This window comes from Eptesicus fuscus, chromosome 12, assembly GCF_027574615.1.
Source record: "Eptesicus fuscus isolate TK198812 chromosome 12, DD_ASM_mEF_20220401, whole genome shotgun sequence".
NCBI classification, from domain to species: Eukaryota; Metazoa; Chordata; class Mammalia; order Chiroptera; family Vespertilionidae; genus Eptesicus; species Eptesicus fuscus.
This window is the reverse complement of record NC_072484.1, coordinates 32,711,180-32,730,445: the sequence shown is the minus strand read 5'-3', so window position 1 is coordinate 32,730,445 and position 19,266 is coordinate 32,711,180. Positions and strand designations below refer to the sequence as shown.

At 48.6% G+C, this 19,266-nt stretch overlaps 1 protein-coding gene and 1 pseudogene across 2 annotated transcripts; both read left to right on the top strand.

Moving 5' to 3' along the window:
• Positions 1–63: 63 nt before the first annotated feature.
• PLAGL2 (PLAG1 like zinc finger 2) lies at positions 64–11,326 on the top strand. Of its 2 annotated transcripts, XM_008140959.3 has the most exons (3): positions 64–186; positions 5,680–6,053; positions 9,268–11,326. In XM_008140959.3, the coding sequence occupies exons 2-3, from the start codon at positions 5,794–5,796 to the stop codon at positions 10,496–10,498; spliced, it is 1,491 nt and encodes a 496-aa protein (XP_008139181.1). In that variant the 5' UTR covers positions 64–186; positions 5,680–5,793; the 3' UTR covers positions 10,499–11,326. The 2 variants fall into 2 exon arrangements, with proteins under 2 accessions (XP_008139181.1, XP_028000425.1); XM_028144624.2 differs by lacking the exon at positions 5,680–6,053.
• Positions 11,327–15,725: 4,399 nt separating this feature from the next.
• Positions 15,726–18,182, top strand: LOC114231351 (putative testis-specific Y-encoded-like protein 3; annotated as a pseudogene).
• The last annotated feature ends 1,084 nt before the right edge of the window (positions 18,183–19,266 follow it).

Here is a 19,266-nt window from a genome sequence, read left to right as displayed (position 1 = left end):
CTCTAGCAGGCGGGCGGGCGGGACCATAGAGATCCCGCGGCACCGCCCCCTCCACTGCCCGAGCGCCCGCTCGCGCGGCTCCCACAATGCACCGTACAATGGCCCGACCGCCGCCACTACCGGGGCCTGAGCGGGCCTGGCGGAGCCCGAGCGCGGCCCGGCCCGCAGTGCGGGGCCCCGAGCGCGGTGAGTGCCGGCGAGGGCCCCAGGGGACGGCGGGGAGCGGGGCGGGAGGCCGTCTCGTTGCGCCCGCGCGCCCGGCACCCGGAGCGGACGGCGCCCCTCTTCTTGGGCCCCTCAGCGCGGTCGTCCACACCCCCGACCGGGGCCCCCTCTGCGTCAGCCCGGGCCCAGATAGGCCCCAGGCTGACGAAAACTCTCCCCGGACCAGATACCTGGGTCTGGGGGACGCGAAGAAACTCCACTGCCCCCCCACCCCCCCTTCCGAGACTTGGAGACGCAGCCCGAAGGGTCCACTACCCCCGACCCCCAGGTCCCTGGAGACCCAGAGAAGCTGCACCTGCTCGCTCCCCGCGGACACGCCTACTCGGACCTACAGACCCCCTCCCTGCTCCAAAGAGCCCGCTCTTTACCCTCTGTTTCATTTTCCAGAACCTCACAACCCTTTTCGAGGCTTCCCTCAAATACTTGGTTTTGGTTTTAGAAACCCAGATAGGACCTACTACAGTTCCCTCCGCAGTGACCATATTCCCTACATTTAGGTAACTTCTACCCGAACACCCATTTCCAGACTCTTGAAATTCGGGGAATTCACTTGTGACTATCTGGAACCTTCCAGTCCTCATAATTCCCCAATGTCTTTTTTTTTTTTTTTTTTTTTTGGGGGGGGGGGGTCCCTTAGAGATCCAGTTAGCTTGCTCATGATTCCTTGCCATACTTGCCCTTTCTTCCCATTCCTGAGATCTCCAAACCCAGCCCTGAATTTGTTCCTTCCCCGCAGCCGTCCCGTCCACTCCCATCTCTCCCAGCCCCAGAAGAATGAAACCTTCTAGACTCTAGAAGTCTAGAGTCTAGAAGCTGCTGGGGGAGCCAAGTTGTTCCCTGCAATTCCAGCCCCACACTATGGCCCCGGCTTGGTGGGGGAAGGGACCTGTAAGGTGGACGACGTGGGGACAACTGGTGTGGGGGAGTTGTTGGTGCTTTCACCTGCCAGTGTAGCTTGTCTTCTGGCTTGTGTGTTTTTCCATCTGTCAGTTTAGGACTGTGATAGGGGCTGGCCTTGGGTTTCTAATCCCCCACCCCCACCCCCAGGTAAGGTCACCAGATTGGGACAGGGGTGGGGGTGGGTACCTAATCAGCTTTCCTCTTGGTGAAAACGGGGCTGTAGTGAGTTACAGGCCTTTTCTCAAGGCTTCCTCAGGAGTGGGAGGCAGCCGGAATGAGAGTCAAAGGGACTCCCGAGAGAGGGGGCCCGTCTGAACTGACAGAACTAGCAGCCCCAGAGTAGATCCAACCCCTGTTAATCCAGTTTGATGTCTCCTGGAAGGAATGATGCAAGTCACAGAGACTCTCCAGCCTCTGTAATTTAATTCTCCCACCACTCCCCAGTGTGTGTGAGAGAGGGAGTGAGGGGGGCAGCTATTCTCATTCTCTGCTCCCCACTGTTTTCCAGCCAGTCAGTGTGTCTTTTGGATTCATTTCTGGTGCCCAGGTCAGGATCTGTTGTTTGTTTTTTTTCCTCTTTAAGTCTATTTATAATTTCCCAGTTGCTATTTTGGGTTCTGCTTAAGGGAAGATTCTATCCACCCCAAGGAATGGGTTCCAGGGTGTGTTTCCTCCTCGGCAGGTGTTGAATTGAGTTCTTCAGATCCCCAAGTAGCTCTTAGGCAGGAGGGATAAAAGCTATTTTAGGGTAGTCACTGAAGTGGAGCTGTTAATCCTCTGTGGGTCTCTCTAGTTAAGAACACTTAGAGATTAACCCTTTCCTTGCTGTAGGAGGGCTGTTTCTCAACAGCGTTTTGAGAGGGTTGGGAGAATTCTAGTGTGGCAGCAGAAGGTGGGAACAGGCAACTCAATACAAAGGCAAAGATAATAGCTGCCTTTTGTTGGGTACTTACTGCAAGAGAGGCCCTATGCTGAGCTCTTTGCATACCTGACAAACATAATCCTTACAACAAGCCTGTGAGGTTAGTATTTTTAGCTTTACAGATGAGGAAACAGGCTAATAATGGAGAAAGAACACAGTTTCTATAGAGATGATGTAACATCATAAAAACTAGTTTCATCAGAAGGCAGCGGGTATGATGGCTCACAACAGAGGACAGACAGACTAGGGAGCAACTGGTCTCCTTTCAGCTTCCAAAGAGGGCCATACAGAGTTTTTAGCAGGCACTTGTACAGAGACTTAATAATAGAAGAGATGCCTAAAGTGAGAGAACTCTGGCCCAGGAAGGTAAAGTAAAGAGGGACTGGTTAGAGGGGATGACTGAGGGTTAATTGTGAGGGGAAAAGGGGAAGGTTGCATTCTGGGGAGATGTTGGGAAGGGAAGGAAGCTGAGGTCTGAAAAGTAACATTAAAGGGGAGGGGGAAAAGTAGCCCTACTCAGGCCCCATGTGGAAAAGAGACAGACACAAACTAGATGTCCGAGATGACACTGTGTATTCACACACATTTTATATGTCAGATGCTTTCAGGAGTGTTAGTCCACTTAATCCTCCATGAGAATATTATAGTTAAGGATAATAAATCTCAATTTTATTTTTAAAAATTTTATAACCATTTATTTCAGCCAGACTGAGGTCAGAAAGCAAGATCTCAAATGTTCTCAATAAATCTCTATCTTAGAAATTGAGGAAACGGAGGTTCAGAGAAACAAAATAACCTGCCCATAGTTTCACAGCCAGTGAGTGGCAGCTCTTCTGATAGCAAGTCCAAGGTTCTTTCCACGCTACCTCCCTCTTCAGATCAGGTGCCAGAAGGAATCTTAGGATGAAAATATACTGAGTTATACCAGTAACTGGGAGTGATTGTGTTTGTTTTATGGGAACAGGTTCTGTCAGCTTCTCTGTAGTTAAAGTTAGCATGTGAGACCAGAAGAGCAGCTTTGAAAGAGAAGCAGAATTCTTTGACAGTTTTGCCAAGGAAGAACTGAAGGAATAGGCCTGATGATGTGAGAAAAGCTCAGGATTCTTTCTGGAGGAGAGGAGTTTGCAGACAAAGGACAGAGGGAGAGAGACTAGATTCCCAACAGGACTCCTTAAGGTAACACTAGCAGCTTTGGTTATCCAACAGCTTTTCAGTGACTGTAGGTGAGGACTTCCGCTGTGCCTTTTTAAAAGCTAGGGTAAAAAGGATCAGGGTGTTGGCTGTTTTCTTTTTAAAGCCATAGCCCCATTAAATGCAGATCAAGGCAAGCACATGGCTGCTGGCTTCCTCCTTTGGTTCTGTGAGTACAACCTCATGAGCCTGTTTCCTAGAAGCCCATTACTCATACTAAATTGCTGTGTCTTGTTTGTGCTTGTTCAGGAGAACAGATGAGGTGGACGTGTGGGAGGTGGGGGATGTACTGCTCTCTTTCTGAGTTTGTGCGGAATTTCCAGGGCTAGGCTCCCCTCTCACATTAGCCAGAGTGGTACAACTTGCTTCCCTCTGGCTGCCATTCCCAACTTTCCAGAGGTTGAGGTGCATGATTTCAGATATCAAGAGGAAATAGAATTTGACTTAGAAGGTAAAGGAAATCCCCTCCAAATTAGACATTCAAACTTGAGCTTCCTATCTACCCAATTCCAAGGTGTATAGTAATTGCTGGTATTATAAACAGGTAATTCTACCCTTGTGAAGAAGGAGGATACTTAAACATTGAAAGCAAGACATCAGGGACCTTTGAGGTTTATAATGAAGTCGGTAAATATGCCTTGACTTGAAGGCTCAAGTGGGACTAGTTTTTGGTGCTAGCTATACCTCACCAGCTTGTGATTATGCAAAGTGCAGCCACCTTTGTGCAGATCATTCTAGGCAAATCTTCACTCATGATGGGGAAATGTTTATCATATTACATTGCAACGTTTCTTCAACAAGTGGAATGGTTCCTGAACAGGACATAGCTCATGTTAATGATGAGCAAAGCTCTCTAGGGCATGAACCCGCTGATCCTATCATCTTGTTCAAGGCCAGTCTGTTGGATGAATGGTCACTGTAAGCAGCAGTTGCTAATGAGCTGAGCAAGCATTCTGTGGCTCACAGCTAGTTTGTATGGTTGGCGCCCTCCCCAGATTCTCGTGGACAACCCCCAGATACCCTCTCTGCTCCCTTCACATGGAAAGGTCTCATGACCATATTTTGGCATGACCTCTTCAAAGGGAATCCCTGTTGTAGCAAGTTGCATTGCAATTGGTACTCTGTGATGTGCTTGTGAGTGTGAACGTGGATCTGTTGTCCCCCTTTTGAGAGTCAGTTTGATAACTCCTATCCTCTTCGTCTGAGTTGATGTCAGGAAAGAAGTACTGACACTTGCTTCAGCCTCACCCCTCCCCAATCCCTACCCCTTCTACTCAATAAAAGAAAGGATCATACTTCAGGGTAATGGCTTCACACTTTGGAAGTGCTGTAACCCAGTTTAAACCAGAACTTCCTGAGTCTAAGTTAAGCCTATGAGAATCAACTTATACTCAACAATTAATTTACTCATCTAAAAGAAAGTTGAGGGTCCTTTTCTAGATGCTAGGTGTATGGAGATGAAAGAGATGTTCTGAGCCTTCAAAGAATCAGAGTTTGGTGGAGGAAACTAAGTTCTAATGCAAGTATGTTGTTAACCTGCTTGTAATGGAGAAGTGAATGTGCACTGTGAAGTTCTATAGGAGGGGCCACTCAGCAGCTTGGGGTATTGGACAGGTTTGCTAAAGAAGAATGGTCTGGGCCTGAGACAAAAAGACTCAGAAGCAGTGGAGGGCAGGATGGGACCAGCACTGGTTTAGTGGAAATGCCGAGTGTGCTGTTGCCTCCTCAGAAAGAATCTCTTGATGTTGATGTGCTGCTAAGAAACATATTTGGCCTGGCTGGTGTGGCTCAGTGGATTGAGTTTCGTCCCATGGACCAAGAGGTCCCCAGTTTGATTCCCAGTCAGAGCACATGGTCAGGATGTGGGCTGATCCCCAGTAGGGGGCATGCAGGAGGCATATTTAAAACAAACAAAAAAACCCCATCTGGCACAGGGGCTGACTTTTCAGAGTGTAAATTTCCTAAGTAAAGGCTTTTCCTCTTCTCCGTTGCCTTTTGGGCATTTTATTGCTCCTTAGCACCTCCATGAGGAGGAGAATTGTGGAAAATAGTGGGTGAGGGGGAGTTAGGGTAATGAGGAGGAAGAGGATATGCTGCTATCTCTAAGTTTAGTGGGAAGGATGTAGAAGAGAAAGTTTGGAGTTTAGGGCTTTTATTTCCTCAGATTATCTTGTTTCTAGTAGCCTAGGTGGTACTAGTGAATAATGGTTACCACTAAGCACTTAGTAGGTTCCTAGCCTTTGCTGAGTGTTTTATATTATCTCATTTAATCTTCAAAACATTCTTATGATTTAAGAGATTATTAAGCTTATTTTGTATGTGAGGAAACCGTTCAGGGAAGTAATTGGAAGGGCTGGGATTGGGACAGGGCTCTGTTTGCCTCCAGAACCCATATTTTCATGGTATTGAGCTCCCTAACACCAGGTGTTCTAATATTTCAGGTGAAGAGATTGTTTTCTGAAGGCTGCGTTGGAAGCTGTGACAGAGCAGAGAGCCCGTGTGAAGCCGATGGGGAGGCTTTCTGAGTAACATGGCCCTTCGCCATTAGCCTTGCCATGACCACATTTTTCACCAGCGTCCCCCCCTGGATTCAAGATGCAAAGCAGGAGGAGGAAGTGGGCTGGAAAATAGTTCCCAGGCCTCGGGGCCGGGAGGCGGAGAGTCAAGTGAAGTGCCAATGTGAAATCTCGGGGACACCCTTCTCAAATGGGGAGAAGCTGAGGCCTCACAGCCTTCCCCATCCAGAGCAGAGACCATATAGCTGCCCTCAGCTGCACTGTGGCAAATCTTTTGCCTCCAAGTATAAGCTGTATAGGTAGGTGTCACTCCCATACCTCTTCCTGTCCTGGGGTTCCCAGAGGACAAAGCCAGAGAGACTCCACTGAGTGTGACAGAAGAGTAGAGGTTAATTTGTCTCATAAATGTACCCTAAATTCCAACCATTTGGGGTCACTCACTAAAAAATAGTGGTGGTGTTTTTTTATTCAAACACTAGAATGTGTGGGTACAATATCAGATAACCATGAACAAACTAGATTGAACATTTTTTTCTATACATTTCCCCACTCCTGTAAGGTAACAGTGAAAATCTTGGCCAGAAATTAGGAATCCATCTTAGAACTTTAGAAGGAAAAGGAGATGCTGTGATCCAATCTATAAATTTTAAAGTGGAGGCTCAGAGTAGGAAAGTAACTTACCCAAGGTCACATAGCTTCTTAGGTACTACAGTGCCTCTTCTACTGAACCAGCCTGTCATTCAGATGATTACTTCTGTGTCTGTAGAGTCCCTGGTGTCCTCTGGGTTGGTGGCTTTCCTGAAACTTGTAAGCCCAAGAACCTCTGCTGAAGTGAAATTGAATGTAAGCAGAGCAGCTTTGAAGAGAAAGGAGCCAACTAAAAGCAATTTTGATTTTATCCTTGCTTTTCTATTAAAGGAACATGAACATGCTCTTTACAAATGAGATAAGCTGCCTGTTGCAGTCTTTTATCTATTCATCTATCATGATTTATTGAGCTCCTGCTACACACCAGGCACAGATAGATGGGAGTGCTGGTCCTCCTTGAGTTTACTGTCTTAATGTGGACAGAGAGCAAATAGGTAAATATATGAACAAGATGACCACAGAAAGCCTCAGTTCCTTCTCTGGAAAACAGTTGATAGGAAGGAACTAAAACAGGTAACAGGGTAGTAGGGGCCCAGAATTGCCTTCATGACAGTTCTGTGGGCCTCAGGAATGCTTTGATTCTGTGTGCTCCTGTGTCTTAGGTAAATGCCTGTTGGAGCTGTCCTGTTAGACCATCTTTTTTTTTTTTTTTTGAGAATTTTTATGTGTTTATTTGAACCAAAGTGATGATATATGCTGGGGAGCATGATCTCAAACGCTTCCCTCTTAAACTGTCATAGTGACAGTCTAGGTGACAGTGGGAGGCTGTGAGAAAGGTCCTAGTTCAGGAGGCATGACCTCTGACTCCACCTATTGTGTGATCTTAGGTTAGTTACTGAACCTCTTTGAGCTTCAGTTTCTTCACTTGCTAAATGAGGGAAGTAGGCTGTGGGTCACTCAGCACTTCTCATACATTATCATGTCAGTTATGTCATAGGAGGTCAATAGTAACCCTCATACGCGTGAGCATGAGAGTATCATGAGAGGAATGGGGAGGTTTGATGCTCTTTAGGTAGAAAAGATCACTGGGTGCCATACTAGAAACAGTGGTGGCATACCTAAGTGAACCCAGTTCTCAGGAAGGTCTGTGTTTAAATTTAGTTTCTGCCACTTACTGGTGGGTGGGACTGCTCCATGCTTTCAGCCTCTTATGGGGAACAAGGTTAATGACTCAGCTCACACTGGGCCTAGCAAATGGTGGGCCCTAAAAGTCTTGCTGAGTTGATTCTGAATGTATTATGGAGCTCTGGATTGTGATTCCTAGACTCTGAGCTGTTTTCCAGCCAGCAGGGAGCAGGTAAACCAACGGACACTGCTGTACCATGAGAACATTTAAAATATGTTGCTGGTTTACATGGCAAACAATTTAAGTGGTACAAATGGACATGCAGTGAAAAATGAATGGTCTTCACATTTGAAGTCACTATTCTCCTCCCCAAAGACACCCAGAGAGGTGAGGGGGAGGATCAGTTTCTTATGTGTCCTTGCTGAGGCATTCAAACATGTATTCCTTTTTTATTTTCACAAGGGATTGTATTGCATACATTATATTGAACTTCCTTTTTTGACTCAGCCCCAGATCAGGAAGTTTATCTAAACTTCATTTTCCCTTTATTGTGTCATTTAAAAATTTTTAAATATAATTTATTAAAAAGGAAATACATTCACATAATTCGAAAGGTACAATGAAAATGCTCCATCACACCCATAAGCCGCATGTGTCTTCTCCCCAAAGGCAACCAATGTTGTCAGTTTCTTTTATATCCTTCCAGAAATATTTTAAGCACATATAAACAAACTTACACATATTTCCCTCTTTTTGTATGCATAGTGCCAGTCTATATGTACTCTTCTGTCTCATTGCTTTTCCCCATTTACTGTATTTTAGGAGCTTTTCCCTGTGGGTACATGGAAAGCTGCCTTATTTTTAAAAGTTGAATTTATCATAATTTATTTAACCAGTCCCCTATTGATGAATATTTAGGTTGTCCCTGATGTTTTGTTCTTTTGTTTTCTTTTAGATATATTTTATTGATTTTTTACAGAGAGGAAGGGAAAGGAATAAGAGAGTTAGAAACATCAATCAGCTGCCTCTTGCACACCTCCTACTGGGGATGTGCCCACAACCAAGGTACATGCCCTTGACCGGAATCGAACCTGGGACCCTTCAGTCTGCAGGCTGATGCTCTATCCACTGAGCCAAACCGGTCAGGGCTGTTCCTGATGTTTTGCTACTAAATACACAAGGCTGAAAGAAAATAGTATATACAGGGTGGGGCAAAAGTAGGTTTACAGTGTGAGGACATGAAATAGTTTTTTGTATTATTATTTATTATTGTTTTTATACAACTGTAACCCTACTTTTGCCCCCTCCCTATATATGATTCTTCAGGTGGGCAAGGATATCTAGAATACACTGAGTGGTCAGATTATTATGATCTCTGAACGCATAATAATCTGGCCATTCAGAGTGTGTTGTGTGTGTGTGTGTGTGTGTGTGTGTGTGTGTGTGTGTGTATTAGAGCCTCGGTGCATGAATTCGTGCATGGGTGGGGTCCGGCCAGCCTGGCCAGGGGGAGGGGACATGGGTGGTTGGCCTGCCTGCCTGCTGGTCAAACTCCTGGTCGAGGGGACAATTTGCATAGTAGCCTTTTATTATATAGGATATACACTGAGTGGCCAGATTATTATGCGTTCAGAGATCATAATAATCTGGCCACTCAGTGTATAGTTGGCATGGTATTCCATCCATTCCATTGCATGGCCCTACCATAATTTTTATATCTAGTTCCCTGATAATGGGCACCTCAGTTGTCTGGCCAGCCCTTGTGATCTTGTCTTTTTTTTCCTCCATCCCTATCCCAGGCACATGGCTACCCACTCAGCCCAAAAACCACACCAGTGCATGTACTGTGATAAGATGTTTCACCGCAAGGACCATCTCCGGAACCACCTGCAGACCCACGACCCCAACAAAGAGGCTCTTCACTGTTCCGAGTGCGGTAAGAATTACAATACAAAGCTGGGCTACCGGCGCCATCTGGCCATGCATGCCGCTAGCAACGGTGACCTCAGCTGTAAGGTGTGCCTGCAGACCTTTGAGAGTACCCAGGCCCTGCTAGAGCACCTGAAGGCCCACTCACGCCGGGTAGCAGGGGGTGCCAAGGAAAAGAAGCACCCCTGTGACCACTGTGACCGGCGCTTCTATACTCGTAAGGATGTGCGGAGGCACCTAGTGGTGCACACAGGCCGAAAGGACTTCCTGTGCCAGTACTGTGCCCAGCGGTTTGGCCGCAAGGACCACCTGACACGGCATGTCAAGAAGAGCCACTCGCAGGAGCTGCTCAAAATTAAGACAGAGCCAGTGGACATGTTAGGCCTACTCAGCTGCAGCTCCACAGTCAGTGTGAAGGAAGAGCTGAGCCCTGTGCTGTGCATGGCCTCTCGGGACATGATGGGGGCCAAGGCCTTCCCTAGTATGTTACCCATGGGCATGTATGGCGCCCACATCCCTACCATGCCCAGTGCAGGCATGCCACACTCCCTGGTGCACAACACGCTGCCCATGGGTATGAGCTATCCTCTGGAATCTTCACCTATCTCTTCTCCAGCTCAGCTTCCTCCAAAATACCAGCTTGGATCTACCTCATACTTGCCCGACAAATTGCCCAAAGTGGAGGTGGATAGTTTTATGGCGGAACTTCCTGGAAGCCTGTCTCTTTCATCCGCAGAACCCCAGCCCGCCTCACCTCAGCCGGCGGCAGCTGCGGCCCTCCTAGATGAAGCACTGCTCACCAAGAGCCCCGCCAACCTCTCTGAGGCCCTCTGCGCTGCTAATGTGGACTTCTCCCACTTACTGGGCTTTCTTCCACTCAACCTGCCCTCATGTAACCCTCCTGGGGCCACAGGAGGCCTGGTCATGGGCTACTCCCAGGCTGAGGCACAGCCCCTGCTCACCACATTGCAAGCTCAGCCTCAAGATTCTCCAGGAGCTGGGGGACCTCTGAACTTCGGGCCTCTGCACTCCTTGCCTCCTGTTTTCACCTCTGGCCTGAGCACCACCACCCTGCCTCGTTTCCACCAGGCATTCCAGTAGCCCCCAAGGAGGCCCTCAGTTCAGTCTTGAACTCTGTCAGGGTGCTTCAGTACCCATCCTATCTGCATCCCCCATAACGGCAGCTGAGCTTTCAGAGCTGGGTTCAAACAGAAAAAAATCCAGTATCTGTATGGAGCACTTGGTTCGGGGGCTCAGGCTCCAGGATCAGTTCCAAGAGGAGCTTTGAGACCCAACCCCATGAAAAGATCACATACTATAGGACTTCAGGTATTTTTACTTTTATTTTTTTATCTGAATCGGGAGCCACACTTAGTCCTCTCTTTCTCCAAAGTGTCAGAACCTCATTCTCTTTGGAGAAGGGGTGACCTGTTGGAGACACAGAGGGTTTCACTTTGGATGACCTCGAAAAAAATAGCCGAAGAAGCCCGCCTTCTGGTCCCAACCTGCAGACCCACACAGTTGGTCAGGCCCTGATGGCAGAGGGTCACTTGGCTCCATCACCTGCTTCCAACCAGCGGGCAGGAGAGAAGGCCTCTATTCTTCCCCATCATCCCATCCCTCCTGTACCAGCACCTCCATTTTCAGTCAGTGTTGTCCAGCAACAGTACTGTTTACACAGTCGCTTCAGACACACCATTTCACCTCCCTTGCCGAGCTGTTAGCCTTAGAATGATTGCAGTGAACATTGTTTACACACCGTGAATTCATTCCCACCAGTCCATTCCAGTTGGCACCAGCTGGAACCTTTTGGTACCTGGTGTTAACCGGAGCCCTGTTTACAAGGCGGAGTCGGGTCTCACTGACTTCTCTTCACTTGAGGTCATATTTTTCCCCTGTGGGGAAATAAACTGACTTTGGACTGCTTCAGTCTCTGCCATCTTCCATGACTGTGTCTGTTCCTGGCTTCCTCAGCAGTGTCTGCAGGAGACAGGCAAGAAGATTGGAGCAGTTTTCTCACAGGTCTGCAATTCTGCTTTTCTCCAAGTATACATCATGACCCCCTCATTCTCCTCTTGAACTGGGGAGGGGAAGAAATAAAAGGCATGCCCACTTCCATCACCTCCCCATTCCCTAACCCCTACCGTGAGCATCATGCGCTGTTATCAGGAGTCTTCGAAGGAGGGGCTTCGGTTCTAGGCTGGTGTGAATAGCAAAGGAGAGGGTGTGAGCCCCTCATTGGTCTCTTACCTGTCCCTTTTCCAGGAAGTTGTGGAACTGTAGGAAGAGGAGTTTTCAGAAAGTTAGGACTGGGCAGATAGTTGAGTCCTAATCTATGGGTGCATCGTTGCTTCCCACACCAAACTTTTCTTACCCACAGTGTCCCTCCTCTCTCCTCTACTTTGCAGTTCCCTTGGACTCAGGGCCACTGTACATAGGCTTTTCTGCTCTCCATCAAAGAACTTCCACCTTCCTCGTGTGGCCCCCCTCCGTTTTGCCCCCAATATTCAGCAAGATTACTTGCAACAAATGATTAGTTCTTCTGACTTGTGGGGCTCTCTGCCACAGGCAGCACAGCCCTTGCCCAGCCGAACCCCATCCCTGCTTCATCTCAGTTCTGCATGGGCACTCTTCCCACTCATGGAAGGGAGATAGCTCAGGGACCACCAATGTGGGACCCTCCTGAGACTCCTCCACTCTGATTCAGAAACACACTTCTACCTCTTTACTGTTTACTCCTACAGATGCAGCCAGCAGTTTCTGGGCACTTCCCATAGCAGGTGCCTCATGCTGGCTTCTCCACTAGGATTTCAGGACAAACTACCGAGGAACTGCCTCAGCCTCCTCCCAGTCCCCCCCTCTTCCCCTTCCGTCTAGGAATAACTTTGGTCTATCATCACAAACTGAGCAGGTCCAAGACCCAGGCTTCTGCTTCAGCCCAGGCCAGTACTCTTTGTTTGAGGTGAAAGCCTTAAAATGTAGCTCTCTAGCCCTTGATTGGAAGCAATGTGGAGTGACTAAGCATGTTTTGATTTAGGCAGGGTATCTTGGGATACCTTTAAAAATAAAACCAGATATAAATATCTGGCAAGGTTGAAATCAGACTAGGTAATTTGCTTCTAAAAATTAGTTTCAGTGAGTCCCAGGGACTGATTAAGGTTTATTTTAAAAAAGCGTCCACCTTGGTACGCAGCCACCTCCTGCATGCTGTGCATGTTATTGGGACTCGTATTACAGGAAATGGTATGTGAGGATCCAAGCAGGACTCAGTGCTGCCATTCTCCTTGTCTCTGGTCTTCATCACTAGACCCAGTAACCCTTTACCACCTTCCCTGCACCCATCGTTTACAGAGGCAAATGGGCCTCTGGCCACAGAACATAGTCTCAGGCTGTTAGGGGAGAACCCTCCTTTCTGCCTGCTCTTTCCTGTCCCTTCCTTGAATCCTCTCCGCCATTAGTGATGCTGGGAAACTCATAGGACAGGCAGAGCAACTATTTAAAACCTTGTAATTGGAGCCTTGCCTCCTCCCCTTTCCCTCCTGCTCCCTTTCCTCTTCCTTCAGTGCCCTCACCACCCACAAGGAATTTCCCTATCACTGTGAACTTGGCAAATGCAGAGGTACATCTGCCTTTACTTTTTTTTTACCATAGCCACCTAGCTGTTCCTTAAACCTCCCTTTTCATAATTAAAAAAAAAAAAAAAAAAAAGCCTTATTGACCTGGTTGTTCAAAGGATAAGAATAGCTTTATCCTACACTCAGTACCAAACTCACTTCAGTACCCTTACTGAGGCCATGCGAGCCTGAGGGGCATGTGGCAGAGACCAAACAGGGACCAGGAAAAAGGGGTAGTAATGTCCCCTTTCCCCACCACCTCCTCTAACTTCTGTCAGCGATGAGCTGCCCTGAATGGGGGCAGACACCTCCACCCTGCACAGTAGCTGGTCACGGTTGAGTGCAGTCCTGGGGGCCAGAGGACAGCATGCCCAGCTCTGTCAGCACCAAGGATCTGTGCACATCGTAAAGGGGTGAGAGGTAGGGAAAGGAGCACCAATGAGGTTTTTCTCCCCAACCTTTTACAAATGGCATTTTGTTAATGGAAATCTGGGAAGCAGGTGTGATTACTTTTTTGCTCGTAGATATTGTCCTAAGTTGAAATTCTCCCACTACCCTAAACTTGCCCCTAGTAGCCCTTTAAGTCCACCCCCCCCCCTTCTTTTTGGTAGTTGTTTTTTCCACTCCTCTGTCCACCTCCCCTCTTTATCTAGGAGCTGTTTGTAAACACGATTTTTTAAAAAAAACAATTTATATTGTACAGGATCAATATTTTGCTTTTAACAAGGATATTTATGTAATAAACTTTGCCTTAGGCAGGTGTTGGCCAGAAAAATCCAGATTCCTCTGGGACCCCACCCTGGCCTCTCCTGGAGCTCTGAACCTGCTGTGGAAGGAATTGGCTGTGACCTTCACCACTGGAGAGTAGGGGCTGTGGCTAGGGAGGAGGGTGTTGTGGTTCTGACAGGAGAAGGATTCACCGTGATAATCTAGTGCCTCTGTTGAGGTGTTTGGAAGAAGTATTCTATTCCGATTTCTTCAGATATAAGCTGATTTTCTTAGTGGATTCTCCCCATATGCACATCTCCACCTCTGAATATTCGGCACTAGAGCTCCTGAAATACCACTTCTTCTCATACACCCCCCTCCCTCCCAGTGGTCAAGGCTTTGGAGCCTCTCTTTCGTAATGCCAGATTATTTAAAGAGAAAGATACAAGACAAAAACCTTCTAGCACTTTGTAAACAGTGAATAACCTCTTGGAGTATTTTTGGCTTTATATAAAACAAGGTTTTTAATTGTAAAATATAAGTGCCATTAGAAAATGCACAGGGCATATCTTTGTTAAAGTAGATTTTCAATGTTTTACAGAATTACATTTTCAAAAAAAAGTTTTTATAATGAAGTTGTTTATTAAAAACTTCTGAATGATGTGTTTGGAAGTTGTGAACCTATCTGATTGGGAAAGGGTTGGAGAGAGTCTGGGGAAGAATCGGAACCTCCAAACATCTTTAGCATCTAAGGAGATGATGAGTATAGAACAGACAGGAACGACCTATACTTTGGCACCTAGAAACTGCAATCCTACCTAATAAAAGGGAAGTATGCAAATAACTATCACTCCGCTACGCCCACGATTGGGCCGGCGGCAGGCTGGGGGCGGGACTTGGGGTGGCCAATTGGGCTGACAGGATGAGGGGGGCGGGCGGTGGCCAGAGGAAAACTGCTGCTGGCGGAAAACTGGTATCGGCAGCCAGGTGAAGGAAGGTCTATTGCACGAAACTTCGTGGAACGGGCTTCTAGTTTGAAATAAAAGATCTAGGATGCCTTTGAGGAAAGTGGCATCATAAAATTATCACTTAATCTTGGATGCAAAGGTCAGGAAAATCAAATTGGCTTAATGATTTCATGAAACTGAAAATGCCAGATGTAGATTAGTCTTTAGGTTAGGATTGATCCAGCAATTCAAAAGGTTGGTCTGAGCATTCTGATTTCTTTCTGCCCTACCTTGCACAGTGGTGACTGCATCCTCGGGGCCTACAAAGTGGCTTGTCCCTTTGTGTAGGAGTAGAGTGCTGCTATGATTCCAGATCTGTTATTCTCACACAGTGCTGACCAGGAAGAGAAAGGGAGTCCTTTTATTCACAAAAGCCCCAGTAAGCATCTCCTATCTTACTGGCCTTGAGGGGATTCTGTGCTATCCCCAAACCAGTCACCAAAAGCCAGTGATGACAAGGTTGAGACGGGAAAATTTTGTTTCTCAAAGGACATTTGAGGTACTATTATGAAGAAGAATGAATGGATACTGGTTGTCCAAGAAAAATGTTATCCACTGCTCACAGTGCACAACTGGTAAGTAACAGAGCGAGGACCTGACCTTGCTCACTTGTGCCGATCCATTAGGTTCAGACAAACTTGAGAGGCTGACATGGCTTGGCCAGTCGCTAATAAAGGTAGTTATCACTCTCCTGGGTCCCATCACTTGTGCTGAAATCCTCCCATCCAGGGTTCAGACTGAGCTTGTTTTTCTGTGGTCTCCTGGAGCCAGTGTCCTTAGCCAAGCAGTGCAACTCTGGAGTCCAACCCAGGTGTCCAAGGGGCATTAACAAGAATTAATGTGTGTAACAGGTGTTTTGTGTAAAAAGGGCAGTGGGCTGGCCCTTCATCTCTTTGGCCTTCCACTTGACAAATGTTCACTGTCCATCTCAATGGGTCAGATCTCTGGCTAGCACCCCAATGAAATCCACCTTGCCCTCTAGGGAGTTTGTGCCCCAGGATGGGCCTGCGGGCTCAGACTATCTTATCCATTGTGCCAGGGGAGGATGAAGGCTTTCTGGAGGAGGTGGCAAGAACTTCAAGGCAGAACAGGGACATAGGTATATTGACCTCCACAGGCTACAAATTTCAAAGCCAAGACCACAGGAACGGATGCATTTGTAGGATCAGGGCTGCAGGGACTGGTCCACCCAATCTCTTACCTATTCAAGCACACAGACCCTGCACTTCAGACTCGAGTTCACATTTGTGAAATGTTTGGTACAGAGCCAAGGGCTAGCCCAGAGTCTAAGTCAAATTGTCTACCTTTCAGCCTACTGGCCAGAAGGGCCCAGCTGGCAGGGATGAAACCAGGCAGATGCCACTTGTTCCCTGGTTGGCAGTACTTGAGACCCTCCCTTGCCCCAGATCCTCTTACTCTGACCTTGTTTCTCCTTTCTTCACATAGTTTGAGCATCTCCATGTGCTGATCAATTGTCAAATACTGTCAACTGCAGCACGCAGTTTGTTGCAAGGGATACCTCTTGAGCCCTCTGCATATGCCTGAGTAATCTATCCAGTGCAAAGCTGCAAGGTGTCCTACAGCTACCCCAAAGCTGCAGAGGACTGGGGGCACCTGGAGACGCCCACCTGCCCACCGCATGGCTGGTAGCTGTGATGGAAAATTCTGTCTATAACCTGGGGTTGGGCTTGGCCCCTGATGTTTACTCAGAGCTGCTCCTTGCTTGGTACACCCCCGCACTTCACCACCAGCGCCCTACTAATAGTGGGCCAGTTCTGTCTGGCACCGGATGTTTCATCCCCACCGGGAAGTTCCCTGCTCCTCGGCCAGACCTGGCCCCTCGCGACCCCCGCCTCCCCCTCTCTGCCCCGCCCCCTCAGCCGGGCGACCCTAGCGAATCACATCCCAATAAGAGGGCGCGAGGTGGCGGAGCGCGCCAAGGAGTTGGAGACCATACGTTCCGCCAGCTGCCACTCTCGCGGAGTCCCCTATGTTGCCAGAGCCCCCGAGCCCCTTCAGGCCAGAGGCTTCCGCAGGTGAAGGCGGAGGAGGGTGCTTAAGTCCTGGAAACCACCGCGCGCCTGCCGCCCGGCCCCGCACAAGAGCGGGGGCTCACGCCTGGCCTTGGCGGCTTGGGGCCGAGAAGCCAGGGAATGCGGGCACCCAGACTCGCAGCCGGCCCCGGGACCACCTCGCCAGGTCCTGGGAGTCGGGAAGCGGCCTCCGCAGCGACTGGTCATAACCTGGAAAACGGCCTTGTTGGGGGCGAGGCCCCAAAAACCCGTGGCGTAGAGGGGTGGGGGGGCTTGTGCTGAAGCCGGGCGGGAAGGCGGAAGAAGTGATTATTGAGGAGGGCGCCATCTTCTTGGAGGAGGCCGATTGGGAGGTGCAAGAGCAGCAGGTGGCAGAGAAGCTGGAGGTAAGGACGGAGGCGCAGGAAGGACCGGTACCCCTAAACCTTGATGGCCCAGTTATGGACCCACTGGAGGCCATCCAATGGGAGCTGGAGGCCATGAGTGCCCAGGCCGACTGGGCCTATCTGCAGCTTGAGCGCAGGTCTGGGCGCATGAACCTAGTCCTTAGCTTCATTATCCAGACTATTCCTGGCTTCTGGGTCACCACCTTCCTGAACCACCCGCAGCTGTCAGCCATGATTAGCCCTGCACTTCACAGCCAGCGCCCTACCAATCTGGGGCCAGTTCTTTCTGGCACCCGTTGAGATGAAGATATGCTCTGCTACCTGATCAACTTGGAGATGAGGGAGCTTAGGAATGCCAGGATAGGCTGCAAGTTCAAGTTCTGCTTTTGGAGCAACCCCTACTTCCGGAACCAGGTGACAGCGAATGAGTGTGAATGCAGATCCTCAGGCCGGTGGTGGCAATTGCAACTCGCATTCCATGGCACCCGGGCCAGGAACCACCTGCTCTGGTGCACAGGAACCAGGAGACTGTCCGAAGCTTCTTTATCAGGTTCTCAGCACAGCCTCCCAGAAGCTGACAGGGTTGCCCAGACTATTAAAGAGGATCTGTGGCCCAACCCATTGCAGTACTACTTACTGGGGAATAGGCCCCACACAGCCAGGTGAGGCCTAGTAAGGTGGCCCACAGAGCCCCCTCCTAGGCCCTATGGGTTCCAATGTGGCTAAGTCCCACTCTGGGACCTGGCCCCTACCTACATAAGACTTCCTTCTGCCTCCTGTGGACCTCTGCTTATGCCAACAATGGCACTCTGCCATCTGCTTTCTCCTCCACACACTCTGGCTCCTCTAGACATTTAGTGGATGCAGCTCCAAGACTGTAACCTTCATGGCCAAGTTCTTTTGTTTCCATGTGGTCTTCATGCATCATGGGACTCATATGCCACAGTGTCTATAGACCCAATGCTGTAGACATGGACCGTACTTTCCGGCGTATAAGACGACTGGGCGTTTAAGGTTTTCCTGGGTTAAAAAGTCATTTTATACACCAGAAAATACGGTATATTGGACTATATTGATGGGATTAGATATAATGGATTAGATATATTGGACTACTGTATAAAACGACTTTTTAACCCAGGAAAATCTTATACGCCCAGTCGTCTTATACGCCGGAAAATACGGTACTGCCATCACCTTCATGGCCTATCTTTGATCCTAGCCTTACTACCCATTTCTGAGATGGGTACCCACAAGTCATAGCTAGGAGGACCAATGCCTCTTCAAGGCCATAATATGCCGGGCTTCATATTTATGCTGGCCATGCACATGGGCTGTGGCAAGCTGAATCTTATCACCCACAATGAAGTGGGTGCATTGTGCTGGCTGTCAACCAGACTTGGACATTCCAGGGCTTCAGAGCTTCGGCAGCACAGGCCAGGCTACCCCACACTGCTGGACTGTTCAGCATCTGGCAGCATGGGCACACCGACAGCAGACCACTGTTGGGCATGGGTGAGGTCAAGGACATGAAGCAGTGGGTTAACACATTCTTTGTGATCATGCTGCTCTTATCCATGTTGGTGCTATCTCACAGCCTGCTGTCTGTGAAGTACCTTACCAATATTCTCTGCTGTACCTTACCATGTCTGGCCATCACCTGTCTCATGAGCTTTGCCCAGTTTGCCACCAATCCTTTTGCCTGCTCCCAGGTCTATAAGGACCTCAAGGACTGCCTTTCGACTCAGGTGGGCCACCTGCAAATGCACAAGAGATCTCCCAAACCCCCAGGAACTCTGCTTCTGGCACATCTGGGTATGAGCTCAAGGCAGGGGCAATGACTGGTCTCTTCCAGAAGCCTCCCTTCCTGACCCCCCCATCACTGGACTCCCATAGAACCCAGCTTCCCTTGCCTCTACCTGTTTTTAGCTTCCAGGTTGAGGGTTCTGGGGAAGAGGTGTTTCTGGTCATGGGGCCTACACCTGCCCAGAGCTCACATCTATTTATTTTCTTTAAAGTGACAGCTCAGAAATAGAAAATAAACAATTGAAGGAGCAAGTGTTTTTTTTTAATAAAGAGGAGCAGGCTTTGTGGTTTAATTTGCCTCTTTGTCTCCAGAGAGGA